This window comes from Pogoniulus pusillus, chromosome 2 (genome assembly GCF_015220805.1).
Source record: "Pogoniulus pusillus isolate bPogPus1 chromosome 2, bPogPus1.pri, whole genome shotgun sequence".
NCBI lineage: Eukaryota > Metazoa > Chordata > Aves > Piciformes > Lybiidae > Pogoniulus > Pogoniulus pusillus.
Window position 1 is genome coordinate 39,443,196 of NC_087265.1, and position 20,860 is coordinate 39,464,055.

Consider the following 20,860-nt stretch of genomic DNA (forward strand, 5'->3'; position numbering starts at 1 on the left):
TCAGCCTTCATTAATAAAAGGAGACACGCAGGTAAACAACCTGCTTTTGCTTCCCTGCTCTTTGCTGTGGTCTCTCTGCTGTGCCCAGCTGTGCTGCCATTGCACACTGCCTTATTTCTTGCCTGCTAAACTCCACTGCCACCAGTTACCAGGAGCAGACCCTGGATGTCTGCATGCGATCGGCCTGTGTGGCTAGCATGACATTGTGCTGAGACTGCCCAGCATCTGCCTTCTGCACCTTAAGGTCCTGCTCAGAATTCCTGGACATACATACAGATCATCCAGAAGAAGCCAGGAGAACAAGGTCAGAGATTGTCTACGTCCTTTCCCCAGAAGCCAGGAAGATTCAAGTCTCAACATCCAACAAGACAGAGTCCCCTGAAAGCATTTGGGCACTCTCTGGACTGTGGCTAGACCCCGTGAGGGTGATAATAATAATAATAATAATAATTAAAAAAAAAAAAATTGTGAGTAAATGCTTCAATGCCTCTTTGTAATTCTCTACTGCCTTCTGCCATAGCTGAAAGAGCTTGGGCCCAGCTACTGGGCAAAAGGCATATTGACCACAAGCGGCATCTGACTGCAGGAATCTTCTCTTCCAGTTCAATTAATGTTTATATATATTTGCTGGTTATTACTAGATTTAGATATTAGCCACAGAATGTTTCCATGACCGTGTAAGAACCAAAATATTACTAAAATTAGTGGCTGGGGGTGGCCAGAGTTCTGAGTATCAAAATTAATGAACACTATTAATTTTGGAAAAATATCAACTTGGATCAATTAATTTTCCCTCCCCAACCAGCAGGCTGTTTCTGGACAGGTCAGTTCCACAGAACAGACAATAGAGTTAGCCATCTGGTGTGTGTGAAAAGAGGGATATTTCGTTCTTGGGAGTCAAACTTTACCACAACTTCAACTTGGTTCTTTTTCTTCCAGCTTAACTCCCATCTCTTGCATAATTTCTCAAATACAGCTTGGTTTTGTACTTTCTTTTCAGCACTTAAATGCATTGAAATGATAAAATTTTTCTCCCTGTTTCCAATTCTACTTCTTTGTCATTCATTTCCCAGCATTTAGATCAGATAACTTTTCTCTCTTTGTGCTCCACATTACCAGTGAAGCTTTTGTAAGTTAAGACTCTTCTCATCTTCCTTGAGAAGCACCATGCAGCTTCACCAACTTGTCATAAAAAGAGATATGAGCAAAGTTCTGCTCCACTTATTTTTTTAATTTGTTTTAATATTAAGTAAGCTGAGGAGGGACCTATGCAAATTTAACTGCCAAAATCTAACAAGACTAAAACTGTTGTTGTCAGCATTCTGTAAATAGTTTAATTTTTTCTATTAATCTCTGACAATACAATTCTGATTGTGATGCATCAGTAAGTTTCCTTCTTAGCCTCCAAAACAGTTACCTTCTGAATCAGAGGAAAATGTTAGAAACTTTTACCAGTAGTCTACTCTGTAGACAGCAACTTGGTAAAAAAAAAATTACTTGAGATACAAATTGTTAAGGTGCATACAGAAGCTGCCAGACTTATTTCTGGAGTACTCAATATCAGTGGCTGCCAGAAACAACAAGAATTGTTTATTTAATGATAGGATAGAAAAAACCAAAACAACCAAAACCAACCAAACAAAACACACATACACAAACCCCAACAACAAACCAAACAACAACAAAAAAAAACCCAAAAAACCCCAAACCCACACCAAATAAACAAAACCCAACCAAAAGGAAAACTGGTGTCGTCTTATGCAAGTGCTGTAATTTCATAGAATCATAAAATCAACCAGGTTGGAAGAGGCTTCCAAGATCATCCAGTCCAACCTATCACCCAGCCCTCGCCAGTCAACTAGACCATGGCACTTCAGACACAGTTGTAAAATAATGGCCAACAAAAATGCTGAAAACCAAGAACTATGCCATAGGAGGCAGTACCTGTTTCTGGGCAAATCATGAGAAACCACCTAGAAAAGCATCTGGTGCTTGCTTAGAGACAGATATTATTGATGTTGTTAATGGTTTTGATTTTTCAGCAGCACTGCATACCTAGACCATAAAAGAAAGATGCTCACAAATAAATGTTTCCATCTAATGTATTCTAAATAATTTACAATTGAACTTTAAGTATCAGTCTAACTCACTATATTGGAACTATCCCTATTTTGTCTAGAAAAATGACCCTTTCTTTACAGAAAATAGTATTAGATGTGACTACAATTACCTGGTCATGACAGTTATCCCATAGTATGCAAACAGATAAGAAAAAGATAAGAGGAAGTCTCCTTGATCCTGATAACTCACTCTGACTACTGTTTTAAAATGCAAAAAGCTTCCCTTAGGAGTTTGTGCCAAGTATTGTTTAAAAATGAAGTGAGAGGTACCTATTGTGAATCAAGCAGAAATAAATGCAGCTCATTCTGTGCAATTTAGAAGATCCACTGGCATGCTGCATATATTTGCTGCATATACTTTCCTCAGTAAACCTAGTAAAATGTAATTTCTCTTTGTTTTAAGCAACTAAAGATTATCCCACGTAATATTGTTTTTCTCTCTGCAAGCCAGGCATGAGAGGTTATATTGGACCATCAGGCTTATTTAGATATTTAATTTTTTGGAGGTATAAGTAACACCAATACTCAGATTTATAGCTTTTTACTGCACACAGGGGGATATTTTTAAGTTAGTATGTGCAAAATCTGTTGTGTTACAAATTGTGCATTTTTCTATGTATTCTCTAGGCTGATTTTGGTTTGACTGTGTTAATTTATAATTTGATGGTCCTTGATGGATGTTTTTTGTTCATTTTGCTATGTGTAATCCAGTATGTGTTTGTTTCGACCACAGTCCTTTCCTTCTGTATTTATTATCATTTTAACCAGATGTTTGCATTTGTATTATTTAAAGCATGAATATTAGGAATGAAAAATTTAAGAAATTGAATCTTTTGTAGATGAAATGGTCTAGTAAGTATTTTAAGAAGTGGATAGTTATTCTCCAATTGTTTACTGACTGAATTATTTTTGTGGTTTATTTAGGTAACATCTTGGTACAAGAAAAACATCAGAGATTATTTTTACAAGCAAAACTTAGGCTCATCTCTATCAGAAAATGAAAAATTGCTTCAAGAGCTTGAAGAAATGGATGTCAAAATGAAAGTAAGAAATATGGTAATTGGTCAGTGAAGGAACTTTAGAATGAGCAGAAAAATGTGAACTTAGGCATTTAATAAGCACATATAGGAGCAGATATTTGGTGTGTGTACACGAGGCTTATATTCCTATGTCCGATTGAGAAAATTATTTTGTATAACTTTTAAAAATGCAGACCTCAATGTTTCTCAATGTTTTTCACCTTTACAAGTTTAAAAGCTGTTGATAAGGTAGAGTAATCCTTGAAGCTACGTATCTAATTTTTCAGTTGGCAAACAACTTCCAGATTGGTTATTTATATATTAAATCACATTTTAAAACAGACCAAGACAACCCCCCAAACTATCAAACAAATCAAACCAAGGAAAAGCAATTTTCTTGGAATGTTACCAAATGTTAATGTTCACAAAGAATGCAAAGCAAACCCAGGTTATCTTTCTCTTCTTTTGAGTTTTTGCAAGACTAGAACTCTGTTCTGGATTTTGACAAGTATTGCATTTCATCTGCATAGCAGTTGTTTTTTAACACACTCCTGTGTTTTGACAATTAGAACCAAGCATGCAAAGAAATTTTTTTTTCTTTATAGGGAATTTTATTTGTACCTAAACCTATGCTGATTTGAGACTTACTGAAGTATTTTACTGAAAGCAATTAAATCCTTACCTGTGAAAAGAAAAATACATGTGCCCTGTATCACCATTCTTCTGCTGAGAAACGCAACTAGTCAAAATATCGATAAGACAGGCACTTCACACACACACTGCTCAGCTCTCACTTTGAGCTGTGCCTTCTTTCTGGTGGTCTGATCTCTGGCTGATTCTGCCTTTAATTCTCTAATCCACCTAACCCCCTTTTTTGGCTAACTTCCTTGCCGTCTGTTTTTGACAGCTCACCTCAGATCCCCAGGCTTATCATGTAAGATATACATGGGTTGATCTGGTTATTTCTGAAGGGAGGGAAGGAGGGACAGGAAAAGGGGTTTGGGTTGGGAGCCCTCCTGAGGACTTTGTTTCTGGGAGTGGTATTGTGTTTCTTTGATACTTTTACTTTGTATATAACTGTATATATTTGTGTATATATGCCTGTATATTGTGCTAAGCTGCAACTATAGCTTCATTCCTTAATTTCCAGCCCTCTGAGTCTAGTCTGGGTGATTTTCTTAAGTGTGTGGGGGGTGGGTAATTCCCAAACCATCACAACATCTTTTTCATGCATGAAATGTAAATCTGTGTTTATTTATAAGATGCTTCTCTCTATATAACTTTCTAGTAATGTCTCCTCACTGCTTTGGATGAGTGCTCCTTTTTTATCTTCTTGTTGTTGTTAATGGTTTCACTTGGGTTTTTTTTTGTTTGTTTGTTTGTGTGTTGTGGGGTTTTTGATTGGTTGTTTGGGGCTTGTTTGGGTTTTTATGATAAATCACTCTTTCTGCTGGCATATTTTAGCATGTCTCAACATTTTCTGTCAGGTGATAGACTTTGGATTACTCTTTGTTCTTTCTGTCTGTTGGTTCTAACAACTCACTGTTAAACACACAAAGAGCCACCCACTGACCTTTCCAACAGACAGATCACATGGTAGCTGTCAGAGCACTTCCACCACTGGAAGCAGCTATTATTTAGGCAGTATTTTGAGTTATTCTTGGTTAAGTCATTTGGTTTAGGGTTCTGTTAGTCATGGAAGTGTGGTCTTATCCAGAAGAAGTTTCTTTTGTTTATGTTTTCCAGACCTTTTTTCCAGCAAAATGTGATGATTTGGATGTTACCTGCCCCCTTACTCTTATTAAATCACCCAGACTAGACTCAGATGAATTGGAAATTAAGGAATGAAGCTGTATTTACAGCTTAGCACAATATGCAAGCAGATATACACAAATATATACAGTTATATACAAAAACATACAAGTTAAAAAGTAATACAGAAACGCAACACTGCTCCCAGAAACCAGAGTCCCCAAGAGGGGCTTCCAACCACCCTTCCACCTCCCTTCCACCCCTCTACCTTACCCCAGACTTTGCCTTATGTTCAAGGAGAGTTTGGAAGATCAGCCAGGAGAGTTATAAAGCAGAAGGATTAGTTACGCAGACAGCAGGTTATGGAGAAAGGCAGACAGCCGGAGACACACAGCAACTGTTATCTGTGTTTGTGTTGTTTTTATACATCTCAGCAAGCCTATGAGTGAAGTAGACATCACCATTCTTTCCTTTTGATAGACTACAGTCTAATTCTTCTCACCAAAATATTTCAGCTGTCTTCAAACTATCACACAAACACACCAGTAACTGCTACTTCTTCTTTTGAAACTGTGCCAAAGGATGTGGAATGCCAATACTGAGAACTATAAACTATAACTAAATCTATAGGTTGCTGAGAAATCTCTTCTAGTAAAAATACTATTTTAAATGGTGATTACTTTCAGACCTATAGATGTGATACAGATTTTCCTGATGATGTCTTTGTTCCTGTTATCATTATTATTAAGGTATATTGTTTTTGTATTTGTATGAAATTTTCCCTGTTAGGAATGGACTTCCACTGTGGAACAACTGGAAGCTGAAGCACTTAAGATCTTGCTTTCGGAGGACTACACAGAAAAAGAACATCTAAAGGTTTCGAATCAGAAAATCTGCCTGTTGAGAGAAGAAGTGTGCCTCCATATGGAAGAAAGGAAAGCTCTGCTACAAGAGGCAAATGACTTCTTTCATACTGCTGCGAAGGTTGGTAAGAAGCCAAGCCTGTAATAGCCTGATAATAAAACTGCCTGTGTGCTCTTAAAGGCTGATATATGTGAGATTACTCAAACAATTTGCTAAACAATCTGGAATTGAAAATTGTACATCTAATTACCCTTTGAAAAAAAATCAAGGACAATAGACAATTCCTCCCATTGGATATGTCATGCACTGTACAGTCTAGAAAAATACCTATACGGGCAGGGGAATTTTAGTAGCATAACCACAGTCAGATGTCAGACTTTGTCAATTTCCAGCATGTCTGTTTTCCAGACAGTGAAAAAATAAGTTATTGGAACAATTTATATGTTTGGCTTACCATATTATAAAAGTAAGTTGTGTTATCACAGTATCACCAAGATTGGAAGAGACCTCACAGATCACCAAGTCCAACCCTTTACCACAGAGCTCAAGGCTAGACCATGGCACCAAGTGCCACGTCCAATCTTGCCTTAAAGTGCCCCAGGGACGGCGACTCCACCACCTCCCCGGGCAGCCCATTCCAGTGTCCAATGACTCTCTCAGTGAAGAACTTTCTCCTCACCTCCAGCCTAAATTTCCCCTGGCACAGCCTGAGGCTGTGTCCTCTTGTTCTGGTGCTGGCCACCTGAGAGAAGAGAGCAACCTCCTCCTGGCCACAACCACCCCTCAGGTAGTTGTAGACAGCAATGAGGTCACCCCTGAGCCTCCTCTTCTCCAGGCTAAACAATCCCAGCTCCCTCAGCCTCTCCTCGTAGGGCTGTGCTCAAGGCCTCTCACCAGCCTCGTCGCCCTTCTCTGGACATGCTCAAGCATCTCAATGTCCCTCCTAAACTGGGGGGCCCAGAACTGAACACAGTACTCAAGGTGTGGTCTAACCAGTGCAGAGTACAGGGGCAGAATGACCTCCCTGCTCCTGCTGACAACCTGATTAGCTTGCCACAGGAATGTGGTCAGAGCCCCACAGATCAGTGTGATCAAAGGCAAGGCCACATGGACTCCAGACAATTCAATATGAATGATGCCAGAGGCGTTTATTGATCATTTCAGCTCTCAATATATCCCCTCAGGGCACAAAGCACATGCCTACATGTTAGCATAATTAGTCAAGGACAACCCACTCCATCAGCATAAACCACGCCTTGTTTTCCTCATTAACGAGGAGTCCGTTATCTCTCCCTTCTGAGATAAGTTACCCAGCTGCTTGTGAGAACCAAGGTCACAATCCATCTGTTATTATTCTCTTCACTCCATTCCCACATTGTTACGTACATCAACACAGTAATGCAAACGTTTTTCCCCCAAACCTTTTTGTTAGAAGACTAATTAAAAACATTTACATTTTAAAATGTCCAAAGACCAAATGATGGTTTAGTATCTTTTTAAGTGCATTGTTTGCAGATTGTTCATAGAAGTTTTGGAACAAATTATTTCCAGAACTAGTTACAACGGTAATCTTCATATATCTCTTAAGTAGCTCTGCCAAACGTGCTGAAAAATAGCTCCTCAAGATTTTGCCCTTGCTTGTTTTCATCTTGAGCACCAGATGGGGCTGTATCACAACTCACTTTAACCTCTACTACGTTCTTTGGTATTTTTCTTTGGTATTATTTTATTTTTTAAAGCAATATGTAAATAATACTCATTGAAATTATTTACAGACCCTTGAAGTGAGAGATGACTTTTGCTCCAGTAAGTCTGTAATTTTTTATTGTCACTTAAAATGGGGATTTGAGAAGGGCTAATGATCCTTTTTAAAAGACATTTGGATTAGTTACAAAGTGTTTTTTTTAATTAACAGTGACAAAGCTGGTGAGGGGCCTGGAACACAGTCCTGTGAGGAAAGGCTGAGGGAGCTGGGGTTGTTTAGCCTGGAGAAGAGGCGGCTCAGGGTGACCTCATTGCTTTCCACAACTACCTGAAGGGAGGCTGTAGCCAGGTGGGAGTTGATCTCTTCTCCCAGGCAACCAGCAACAGAACAAGGGGACACAGTCTCAAGCTGTGCCAGGGGAGGTGTAGGCTGGATGTTAGGAGGAAGATCTTAACAGATAGAGTGATTTGCCATGGGAGTGGTCTGCCCAGGGAGGTGGTGGAGTCACACTGTGGAGGTGTTCAAGAAAAGCCTGTCTGATGCATTTAGTGCCATGGTTTAGTTCATTGGACAGGGTGGGATGCTAGGTTGGACTGAATGATCTTGGAAGTCTCTTCCAACTTGGTTGATTCTATGATTCTGTGATTCTATGATTTTAATTTAATTGTCCAAAATGGCTTAGGTAAGAGAGATATTATTTTAATTCCAAAGAATTAAGTTCATGTTATCTTCAGCATGCTGATGTTTATCTTAATTATAGCTCATAAGTTTTTGCTAGCATAACTACTGATTTTTCCCAGCTAATCTTCCACATTAAAATGAAAACAAACAAACAAACAACTCATCCTGTCATTAGTGTAAAACATTAAGATAACTAATTATAACTCTCTGGTGCCTTTAACTTGTGAATATATAAGTTTCAAAGCATTTTTATGTTATCAGCTGATAGATTAAACAACAGAATTTTCAAAGTCTTATTCATTTTATTCCCTGGTATCAGAGTTGCATGTAGAGATGAAGCTCTTCTTGTATTCTTTTGTCAATATCATAACGTGCCTATGTTATAAAAGAAACAACAATGAGCAGAGATATACACATTATGCTGAATCTTGAAAACTGAGATAGAAGCAGACTGTTTAAAATTGATTTGGTTGAGCACCTGAAAGACTGAGTTTAGGACCTCATAGTGTCAGCAGAATAGGAAGAGTATAGAACTTCCAGTGACTGCAGCAGCTGCTATGGAAAAAAAGTCAATCCAGATAATATCTTACCATAATCAGATTTTCTACTAGCAACTTAATTTGAACATCAGGAAACATATTTCTTTACAGCCTCAATTGATTGAAGTTGTAACAGCACTGAGAAGGCAGGCAATGAAACACAATATCTCTCCTTGAAAGTACAGACTTAGGAACGTGCAAAGCATTCAGAATAGGAAGACAATCTACAGATCATACCTGATTTCAGTTGTGTTTTTTTTTCCCCTTCATCCCAGTTTGGATCTAAATCTTTTGTCCAGTTACCATCCTAATTATGTTCCTCTTTGAAACATTAACTGTGGCAATGATACAGAATTTTCTTACTGCTTTTTTGCAATACTCAAACTACATGCTTGCATTTGCTACTTACATCGTTAAATATGTCATCTAGCCATACATACATAAGTCTGTCTCAGTAGTTAACTCCTCCTGAAATGCTTCTTAGTTTTCAATCATCCTTGAACACTTTACAACTTTCCTATGATTCTTTAATATTAAATTTGGAAAATAAGGGAAAAGAGAGTATAGGCATAACAAACCCAAAACTGTATATGTGCAAAATCAAAGTCCACCTGTTCAACAAAAGCAAACTTAGTTGACTTTTTGGCAAAATGTTTGATATATTTAAAATGTTAAAAGGAGGATGAATTTTGTCATGACTTCTTAGAAATGCACTTAAAAACTTGAGTGCTGGTGTGCTGTTATTACTCTCATTATTTTGGTTCTGCTTTAGTATATCTAACAGACATGATTATTCCTGAAAAAAAATACAAGGCTGAGGAAGCTGGGGGTGTTTAGCCTGGAGAAGAGGAGGCTCAGAGATGATCTCATTACTGTCTACTACCACCTGAAGGGAGGCTGTAGCCAGGTGGGGGTTGGTCTCTTCTGCCAGGCAAGCAGCAATTGAACAAGGGGACAGTCTCGAGTTGTGCCAGGGGAGGTCTAGGCTGGATGTTAGGAGGAAGATCTTAACAGAGAGAGTGATTGGCATTGGAATGGGCTGCCCAGGGAGGTGGTGGAGTCGCAGTCCCTGGAGGTGTTGAAGCAAAGCCTCTTGGAAGTCTCTTCCAACCTGGGTGACTCTGAGATAAAAGAGAAATCATGATTTTGTGCACCCCTATTTGTGACAACTTTATATTTGTGCATATGTTCTTCTGGGCCATGCAAAGTCAATTAAAACCAATCTCTGAAGATGATCGGAGGGCTGGAGCACCTTTCCTGTGGGACAGGCTGGGACACATGGGCCTGTTCAGCCTGGAGAAGAAAAGGCACCTGGCAGGCCTTATAGCAGCCTTCCAGTACCTGAAGCGGGCCAACAGGAAAGGCGAGAAGGGATGTTTTATGAAGGCTTGTAGTGAGAAGACAAGAGGGAAAGGACTGAAGCTTGATGAGGGTGGATTTAGACTAGATATTAAGAAGAAATTCTTTACAGTGAGGGTGGTTAAACACTGGAACAGGTTGCCCAGGGAGGTCATGGATAACCCCTCTCTAGGGGGTGTTCAGGGCCAGATTGGATGAGGCCTTGAACAACTTGATCTAGTGGAAGGTGCTCTTGCCCAAGGCAAGGGCCTTGGAAATAGATGATCTTTAATGTCCCTTCCAACCCAAACACTGTATGAATCCGCTGTATGAATCTGTGCTAGTTTCTGGGAGGAGTGCTGTGTTTCTGTATTACCCTTGCATATTTCTGCATGTTCTGATGAACTGTAAATACCTGTTTGTATGTTGTGCTAAGCTGCAAATACAAAGCTTCATTCCTTAACTTCCATCTCGGCCCAGTCTAGTCTGGGTGATTTCATAAGAGTAGAAGAGCAGATAACTCCCAAATCATCACAGAGTCTATGAATGTCAAGATCTAAATTAAGTAATATTTTTCATTCCTGAAAAAAAGTCAAATATTAAATGTCTATTAATTACCTATTTACAAGAAAGAATATGCATGCACATTTTAAACAGAGAAATTCACAACCTATTTATTTATTTGCAGGTGCTTGATGGTCTTGAGGATATTGAGAATTACATTAAAATCTTTAATTCAGAAGGCTTACATTTGCCTGTCTTGACAGTGAAGTATGAGGAAATACAAGAAACAATACAAGTTTGCACAAGGAGTGCCTTGCAGAAGGGACAAACTTTAGTTAATAAATCAGACTCTCACAGGTATTTCATCCCTTTTTGTGTATTTTCTGCGTTTCTCCATGTCTCTGTTGCCTTATAACTGGACTAGTTAGAATCAATCTACATTTAGAGCCAGGGTAGTTAACTAAGATATGTATTTAAAGGACATGAAACTCAAGGTTTCTACTGTACTTATCTGCTGGTATTTATACAAGCCAACTCCCATTGGAAGAGCAATAGATTGTAGAAAAGGTGATGGAAGGCAGGTCTACCTCTCAATCCTAGAGCTTTTAAGAATTAAAATATTGGTAAATGTGATTGTTCAGCTGTCATATTTTAAAAATTAAGATCAGCTAGGAAAAAAACGGGGAGAAAAAAATTACATCTTACTTCTACAAAAACTACACTGTCAGGAAGTTTTGTCCTTTTAAAAGAACTATAGTTTGCCATCCAATTCGTTTGTCTGTAAGTCTAAGAACTGTATTTTATGGATGTAGAGAAGGGCAATGAGGCTGGTGAGAGGTCTGGAAAACATGACCTATGAGGAACGGCTGAGGGAACTGGAGTTGTTTAGTATGGAGAAGAGGAGGCTGAGAAGAGGGGACCTTATAGCCCTCCACAACTGCCTAAGAAGAGGTTGTAGTGAGGCTGGAGACTGTCTCTCCTCCTGAATTACTAATGATAGGACAAGAGGAAATAGCCTCAAGTTGCATCAGGGGAGGTTTAGGTTGGATGTTGAGAAGAATTTCTTTACTGAGAGGATGGTCAGGCACTGGAACAGGCTGCCCAGGGAGGTGGTGGAGTTGCCATCTCTGGAGGTGTTTAAAAAAAAAAGAGTGGATGTGGTGCTTGAGGCTATGGTCTAGTGATTAAGGATGCTGGGATGAAGGTTGGACTGGATGATCCTGGTGCTCCTTTCCAACCATAGCACTTCATAGTGATTAGATATTGTGCTGAGGGATTTGGTTTAGTCAAGGACTTGTCAGTGTGAAACTAATGATTGGACTCAGTGACCTTGAAGGTCTTTTCCAATCTAAGAAATTCTGTGTTAGCTCATGGTAACCAATGATACTTCCAAAGATTTTAGTGAGATCTAAATTATCATTTTCAAAAAGCTATAAATCTGCTTTCTTTAGAGTGGTGCTAGTAGAAGTAGTTGTTTTTAAACACACCTCATTTGAAGGAGTACTGAAACAAATGAATGATATTTCTAGAACTTAAGGATAAAACTAACAGGATGTTAATATTTGAGGAAGTAATTTACAAAATTTGAAGCCACCTACTCTCTCAAAAGGACTTCAATTTTGGTTTCTCTTTGTGACCAGTTCTTGGATCTGATTAAGAAAGAACAGTCTATTAATACCATAATTCATGTTAGTAGCATAGATAAAGGGGTTTTTTGAGGTTGCAGAATTTAACTCTGAATCAGATCTGAAGTGAGGGGAAAAGTGCCTTTCATTTTAGAGGTCAAAGGAAGAAACTGAATAATTACCTGCATTAATGTAAGTTTCTGATGAAACTGAAGTAATGAAAAACATGGTACAAATATTCTTAATGATGAACAAATTTCGGTAGTGAGTCAATTGATATGTGAGTTTATTTTGTTTAATATCAAAACTTGGATCTTAATTGTATGTGGTAACTTCTATGCAATTTGAAGAGGACTGCCTCAAGTATTCAGATTGTGAATTGCTTCTCTTACACTAAATGTTTAAAGGTATGAAAAAGTTACTGTTTTTTAAAGTGTTGACTCTGTTAAAGAAGCAGCTTCAAGGAAGTGTTGACTTAGAGTGTACATGGCTTTCTCTTTCCAGTTACTGTAAAAACACAGAAATATTTGAAAGTCCTAATAAAAAAAAAAATTACTATTTTCACTCTTTTCAGACTGTTCTATTTGTAGTTTTAGTCTTTAAATAGATAAATAAAATCACAATTATTTGTGAAATGAGGTGTTTCTCTGTGGTTCAGGTTATCTGGCATGTATGCCTAACGTATGTAGGTGATAAATTATTTATCTTGGAAATGTCATTTCTGTATCCTACTCATTATCCATTTTCTTTGGACTTCAATATTTCTCCTATTTTTTCTTTTAAGTGTCACAGTTTGTGCTAGTTTGAAGCTAGCTAGAATATTTTGGTGAGGAGAATTAGATCATAGGCTGCGAAAAGGAAACAATGGTGATGCCTACTTCACTCATAGGCTTGCTGAGATGTATGAAAACAAGAACAAAAACATAACAGAGTTGCTCTCTGGCTCTGGCTGCCTCCCTTCTCTCCCTGACTTCTTGTCTAATCTGTCTGCTTCCTACCCTCCTTGGCCGATTCTCCAAACTCACCTTGAACATAAGGCAAAATCTGTGATAAGGTAGAGGGGTGGCAAGGAGGTGGAAGAGTGGTTGGAAACCCCTCCTGAGGACTCTGGTTTCGGGGAGGGCTGTTGTGTTTCTGTAAATACCTGTTTGTATATAGTGCTAAGCTGTAAATATAAAGTTTCATTCTCAATTTCCAGCTTGGCTGAGTCTAGTCTGGGTGATTTTCTTAAGTGTGGGGGGTGAGTAACACTCAAACCATTAGTTTAAAATTAGTATTTTTTTGTCATACAAAATTACAGAAAAAGGTATTATTATTAAAAATATCATTCTGCATGTTGAGTTAAAATGAGAAATAACAGTTCTATTTTCCCATTTTAGCACTTGGGTGGCAGGAATTCAGAAAATGATGGGGTATGTTAAAAGAAGAGTAGATCAATTACCCAGGCAGTGTACAGACTTTAAAGAACTTATTTTGAAGAAACAACAATGGACTGCCTCACTTGAAGATCATCTAAGTAAGGTATGTCATGACACATCTTCTACTTAATGCATTAATTATCAGTTTATTGCATTTCCATAATTTAGCTATGTGAGTATTACAGCTGGCTCAACTGCAAAAATGTTGGTTTGCTAGGGAGCACACAATTGTAGTTAGAATGCTGAGTGCTGCTATCAGTACAATTTAATCTAAATCTGTTCTGAAAGTTCAGTTGTTTCATGAGAGCATTTTGCTAGGAAAATAATGAGCTATTATAATTTCTTATTTTGGAGAAGAATTGAGCAATCAAGATTGTGACCTGTGTGCAGGTTTCCTATGCTGTTTCTGTCTTTCGTATTTGTCTGAAGATAAAAATAGAAGTGTGGCAAAACTGAGCAATAATAAGCATGGCAGCTGTGGACCACAGCAAATTTTCAGTGAGGCTGAAGAGATTGTGCTTATGACAAAAAAATCCGTTTATTCATTAAAGTACTGATGCATTAATGACATCACAACCTTCTTGAAGCAGCTGAATGCTCTGTAGTAATGGCTTGTCAGAGAGAGAATAAGCATAGGGCTCCTAAATGAGGTTACATGTGTAAATCTGAACCTAAAAATACAATCTTTTATCCAGATTAATATTAAGGAAACCTCTATGCATAGACCAGAAAATATTCCTGAGTTTATTTTGTTTAATTAAAAAAAAAAAAGAAAATACTTCATTTCAGCTGCTGTTAGTTGTGTAGAAATTATGTCATCAGGATATTGTGACTCTTAGGCTGAAATTTCTTATTCGGAAGGTAATTTTTGCTCAAAGCGTAGGCTTCAGCTTTGCCACATGATTTCCTTCTGCAGTTTGTTCTAATCACATTGTTCCAGTCTTGCATTAGAGAGCAGTTTTAAGATTTATGTATGTTATCTTTCATTGCAGTAAACAGTGCTTATTGTTATATTCCTACTAAGCAAAATACTTTTCATTCCAACACCTTGCTAATGCAATCTATCCTCAAGAATCTGGTGCTAGATTCAACTATCTCTGAGCTTCACTTAATAAGGTTTCAACCCCGACCAATAGAGACTTAAAATACACGGCACATGTGAATTCATGTGTCTAATAATAACTATATAATATGCTATATCTGGTATCTTCTGCCCTTGCCTTTCATAATGTGCTTTGTTATCATCATGCATGTATAACATCTTACAGTGACAATTAAATGGAGTTGTGTAAATGTATCTGCACAGAAATACGTTTCTTGTCTTGGTAGAGAAACTTTAAATGTACTTTTTGGGACCCCTCTATCCCCAGAAGAAACAAATGGAAACAAAACCTAACAAATTAAGGAAAACCCCAAACCACACAAACAAAAACCCCCCAAAAATCACCCACCAACCAAAAGCAAATCCAAAGGAAAGCACCAACAACAAAATGAGAATAAACAGAAAAGTTTCTTTCTTAAATTCTGACTTAGAGTTTTCTTAGACACCATGAGTGTCAACTTTTTCCTAAGAGAAGTAGTATATTTCTCTTTATGTTTTCATTCCTGAATTTCATAGTCTAAACACCAACAGACAAATGTTACTTCACTTTTTTTTCCTGTGTAAAATGATGTTTTAAGTTGTTTCAATATGGACTACTTGTATAAACTAACTGTTTAAACAATGTTTTCAATTAAAGGTATCACAGCTGATTAAAAACATCACCCCGGTGCTTGCAGTTGGTGTGGAGATTGGTTCATATTTGTCCGAGGCAGAAAGAGTTTTGAACAAACACCTTGAATTGGCAAAAGAAACAAAGGTAAAAAACAAACAAAAACCCACCAAAACAAAAAGAAGTTTTAATAATATTAAGTACCTTTTAGAAACAAATGCATGATGTATGTAATTCTAAATAAAGAGAGAGACTGAGAGATTCATTTGCATTGTTAAAAGAAAATATGTTTATAGTACACTTTAAAAACTTAGCTAATCAACAAAGCCGCTGATAGCAATACAAGTTAGCTCTCCTGATATCCTTGGTTATCTCCATTTTGTCAATCTCATTGCACTTTTTGTTGCTACCTCAAGATTTCAGTATCAACCCTTTCTAGGAAGGATCTTCAAATAAGGGTTGCTACTCCCCAGGTACCAAGTCAGTGCCTTAGAGCCATGGAAAACTTTTCTTGTGGCTTATCATGCTGAATAAAAGTGATGAATCATGGAAAAAAAAAAAGGGGGAAAAAAAAGAGGAGCAGTTTCCAGGTGGAGAAAGCTTGAAGGGAGCTGTAAAGTTGCCATCAGATACGCATTAGTTATGTAGGGAATGCAGCGATGGTATGGAAAGCACTGCAGCGCTTGGGTCTGTAGCACAGATGAGGTTATTTTTAAACCATGTCCAGGGCCTTTCCAACTCCTGTGCAAGTCCTGGAGTATCTGAAAGTGTCTTAAAACCAGTTGAATCCTCACCATAGTCTTGACATAGGTGTTTATTTCATGACTAAGCTGAAGAAAAAGGAGACTAGGAGAAATTAAATTCACTTTAAACAAATTCTAGAAAGCACATAGAAAGAGCAAAGTTCAAGAGCAAAGGCCTCTTTTTATTCCACAAGACTGTATAATAATTTTTAGTTTCCTTTCTGCCAAATGTTTGCATGCCAGTGTGTTACCTTTATTTGTTGTAACCTTTACTAGTTATAGTGTACAGTCTGCTCTGACAATAGCAGCTTATTATTTGTGTGCTATGCTAGTTTGTTCATTTGGGTGAATGCTGGGGTAGGTACACTGTTACTAGGTTAAATATATAAAAGCAGATAAATGATAGGCATAGATATATGAAGCTGTGAGTTAAGACAGTGAATCTGAAAACAAGAATGCCAGCTTAATCATGGAAAATGTTAGTAACTTGGCTCTTGCTCACACAGCATCCTGTGACTCTATTCTAGGGTTGAGCAGTTGATGCAGTTACTGATACAAACCACTGCTAGATCTCCATCTATTTCTGCAGATTTGCTGCAAGTAAGGCCAGTAATTTGTGTTGGAATGTAGTGCAGTCAAGCTTGATGGGCAACAATTAGTCTGGAGCTAGGAAACAATTATTGATTCAAGAATGAAGGCATGAGTGGAACCAAGATTCATAAGTGCTACAAGGATAAATTAATAATTGAAATAATAAATGAATCCAATTAAAGCAGCAGACTTGTGAGTCTTATTCTAAAGTGGACACTGAATTCTTCTATGGGATTTGAGTATCAGGCAAGCAGTTAAGAGGGATTTAGACTCAAGAACATCAGTTCATAAAATTGGGCTATACTGCTTATTAAAGGAATCGTATTGATTCTGGCTATCGATGTTCCCATATGGAATGCTTCTGTTTCCATTCTTACACTGTAAGTGATTTACTTAATCTGAATACTAAGATTCCTACCCCCCCCCCCCTTTTTTTTCCCCAGTGAAAATAGATATCTTAATATCTACATTCATAGATTTTAGGGAAGAAATGGTTGTTTTCACTGTAAAATATCCTCTTTAAGTAATTGAATTATGCATAAGAAAGCAATACCATTGAAAGTTAACAATGTGAGATCAAATCCTTTGAAGTCATTATATGTATCCTTCTGTGCTTCTACCCTCAAAGGAAATTTCACGTGAACTGGAAGCTGCTGAAAGAATCATCAAAGATATTGAAGCATTTGAACCTGAGCAGGTGGCAGCTTTCACTAGCCGAATTGATGTTCTGAATGTAGAACTGAAGAAAATGGAAAAAACAATCTGTTCAAAACTAGAAATTCTCAGAACTTACGTGGCCTTTTTGAAGTCAGCTACAGAGGTAACTGTTTAAACTTATTCATGCTCTGAGGAGACTGTGAAAATACTACAAGTGAAAAATGTGCATTTAGATAACTAAGACAAATCTTGTAGACGCAGTACCATGGAAGCACTGCAACCCTTTGTTAGCTCCTTTCTACTTTAAAGGATTTTTGTTCCATCAGGGTGTTACGAAGGGCAAATTAATTGGTGTGAGATGGTATTTTTTCCTCCAATATAATATTGTTTATTAATTTTGATATTCAGAACTCTTGCTACACCCAACCACTAATTTTAATAATAATCGGTTCTTCACATGGTCATGGGAACATTTTGCAGATAATTAGACCTAGTAATAATCAGCAAAATATATAAACATTAATAGAACTGGAAGAGAATGTTCTTGTGGCCAAATACTGCTCATGGTCAAAATATGGCTTACCCACTAGATGGACTCAAGTAGCTCTTTCCTGCTTGTGGCAGAAGACAATGGAGAATTACAAAGAGGCTTTAAGTATTTACTCACAAAATTATTACCCAAATCGCAGGGCTAGCCACAGTCCCAGACAGTGCCAGAATGCTTTCAGGAAACTCTGTCTTGTTGGCTGCTGAGACTTGATTCTTCCCAGATGCCTGGGGAAAGGAGGCAGACAATCTCTGACCTTGTCGCCTGGCTCCTCTGGATGATCTGTGTATCTCCAGGACTTCTCATGTTGGCAGGAGACTTTCAGGTGCAGGCAGGGTGTCCTGCGACATGCAGTCTCAGCATGATGTCACGCTGGATATGTAGGCTGATCACATGGATGCATTTAGAGCCTGTTCCTGGTAAACAGTGCAGGTAAACAGTAAGGCAGAGAGCAATAGCAGCAGGCAAAAGCAGGCATGAATAGAATGGCAGAGCACATTGTATTTACCTGCGTATTTCTTTTATCAATGTGGGCTGATATTAATTGCCCTTTGGACAGAGAATAGCCAATCGGAATGGCCGTTAGCCAAGACTGACCATATTGGTCGAAACCATAGGCTTGTTTTACCCTAATTTGGCACAAGGCAGGCACAAGCTAAGCATGTGTACCGTGTTTACTACAGAACTAAAACATGCCTGGGCAAGTACATGTATAAGCCTATTTCTGGCCCATCAGGCCTACCACAACACAGGGCATGCAGCTCTGGTCACTGAAGTTGCATGAACATGATTAGTCTATATACACATTTTCTACTGACTTAAATCAATATTGTAAGAAGTATTACAATTTAATTTTTACTTTTTCTCCTGTGTGCATGTGCACTCGTATACACAGTGAAAATAGTTGTGTATGAACTCTGGCTCATTGTATTGATTTTCCTTTGGATAATTAAAAAATCCAAAATTCAAAGAAGATGTTGACATAGATATTTATCATATTAGAAGATGTTGATACAGATATTTATTATTGTTTTACATTACTTTCACTGAAGTGCTAACTCATCTGATGGAGTTTAAAGATTAAGCACAAACCAGCTCTACCTGAAATCGTAATCAGTTCAATATCAACATAATTTTGTTAGCTGTGCTAATGAGACCAAGGACAGTTCATTTTTGGTTTGATGAAATACTTATTCTGAGATTCTACAACACTGGGGTGTTTTTTATATTTAGAAAGAAATTGAGACCAGAATAGAAGCTATCAGATAAAATTTGTCATAGGATTGATTTATTTATTTGGATAGAAACCGACAAAAATTTGGATTACATCTAAATCTGGTTATTGCTAACTTCAATTAACATTAAACAGACCTGTGAAAACCTTTGCACTGAAACACCAGCATATAATACCCATGTAATGATACATAACTGGAATGTAACAAATTACAGTATCACAGTATCATCAGGGTTGGAAGAGACCTCACAGAGCTCAAGTCTAGACCATGGCACCAAGTGCCACATCCAGTCCTGCCTTGAACTGCCCAAGGGATGGCGACTCCACCACCTCCCCGGGCAGCCCATTCCAGTGTCTAATGACTCTCTCATTGCCCATATTTGCTTGCTACTGGCTGATTTACAAGTTATTCAAAACTTTTTTGTTACTTATTATTTTTATGGATTTTAGGAAGAATCAGAGATTTTAAAGCCTGGATAGGGTTCAGAGGCTGCTATTCAATGTGATCATTTCTGTTTACCTTCTGATTATAATAGATAATTTTCTTATTTGTTTTTTGATACTTACTGTCTCTGTGTAGGTGAACGATGATATTCAAAATCTGAAGAAATTCTATAAATCAGAACCACTACAAACAAAAGGGGAGGCCGAAAATAAAAATGTTGTGGAGTCAGCTAATACCCAGTGGCAAAAGGCTATAAGGAAGATTTTTTCCACACAAAACATAGGTTGCAGTTTTCTTAATTTAGTAAATGTGGTGAGTATAATCTGATAAATGGTATTGAGTATTTTATGTATGTCTGTGGTCAGGCCTAATCCTAGTTCTGTGACCTACCTTTAAAGGAACTAATGCTGCAATGCACTTTAAAAGTACTTAAGTATTAAGTGCTTATGGCACTATAACTAATATAAAAAGTGTTGTGATTAATAATGGAATAATCATTAATAAATGATCCAGTGCATGCATACAAATATCTATGCACGTACCTTATTTATTCATGTTGGAAATATAAACGTGTACACTATTGTTTTACTTCCACTAAGAGGCAGTCTTTAGAAGGACTTCCTACACTCAATTAGTAAAGAAGTGAGAGCTAGAGCTACTTCCTGGTGTCTTGACATTCTGTCTTGGGTTCAGCTACACTGTTTAGGTATCCCTATCAAATTTTCCAGCAGCCCTTCGTGAGGTGACCATTTGAGATGTGCAATCATTCCCTAAGCCACCGTGTCTAAAATGATCCTAATTGATGTACGTGGCCTGGATACCCAGCTGTTCATTCTGTTTTTATAGGACAGAGAAGGGAGCAGTTCCAATAGGGTGATGAAGAGGAGTTGGTGTTGAGAACATACAGCAGCATGCAAAATGAACTGGATAAACCTACTTAAGGAGGGAAAATGCTCAGACAGTTAATGTGGGTTGAAGTGTTTGCTGTCACAGCTGGATGCAGCCAGATACAGATAATATAAAGACAAGCTGAATATGTGTGAATATGAGGTTTCTCAGCAATCATTTAAAATCTTAACAAATATTCCAGTATTTCCTTATTTCCTCTCTTAAATACCTGGAAATATGTTGCTACCGTATTTTCTGCTACTCTGTTCCCATGATGTTCTTAGGTTGTGGCTTTTAAGTATCTGAAGATACAGATCATTAAAGTAATTTGCAAGCACACAGAAAAATTCTGAAATGGGAAAAACAGAAACAGCATTATCCCATTTGCTGATATTTCTGACATAGTCTGTTAAAAAGAGAAAAAAAAACCACCAAATGTTTAAATGCTAAGTTCCCATGCTACAAATAAACAATTAGT

The 20,860-nt window shown here is 37.7% G+C and overlaps 1 protein-coding gene across 3 annotated transcripts in view; it reads left to right on the plus strand.

Annotated features, from left to right (window-relative positions):
* The window catches only part of CCDC141 (coiled-coil domain containing 141), a 73,456-nt gene that overhangs the window by 18,494 nt on the left and 34,102 nt on the right, over positions 1 to 20,860 (plus strand). For all 3 annotated transcript variants that reach the window (XM_064167243.1, XM_064167261.1, XM_064167252.1), the window contains exons 6-12: positions 3,045 to 3,164; positions 5,681 to 5,875; positions 10,707 to 10,879; positions 13,527 to 13,668; positions 15,305 to 15,424; positions 17,240 to 17,431; positions 19,630 to 19,806. In XM_064167243.1, coding sequence (XP_064023313.1) covers positions 3,045 to 3,164; positions 5,681 to 5,875; positions 10,707 to 10,879; positions 13,527 to 13,668; positions 15,305 to 15,424; positions 17,240 to 17,431; positions 19,630 to 19,806 — 1,119 coding nt within the window. The remainder of the gene's footprint in view (positions 1 to 3,044; positions 3,165 to 5,680; positions 5,876 to 10,706; positions 10,880 to 13,526; positions 13,669 to 15,304; positions 15,425 to 17,239; positions 17,432 to 19,629; positions 19,807 to 20,860) is intronic.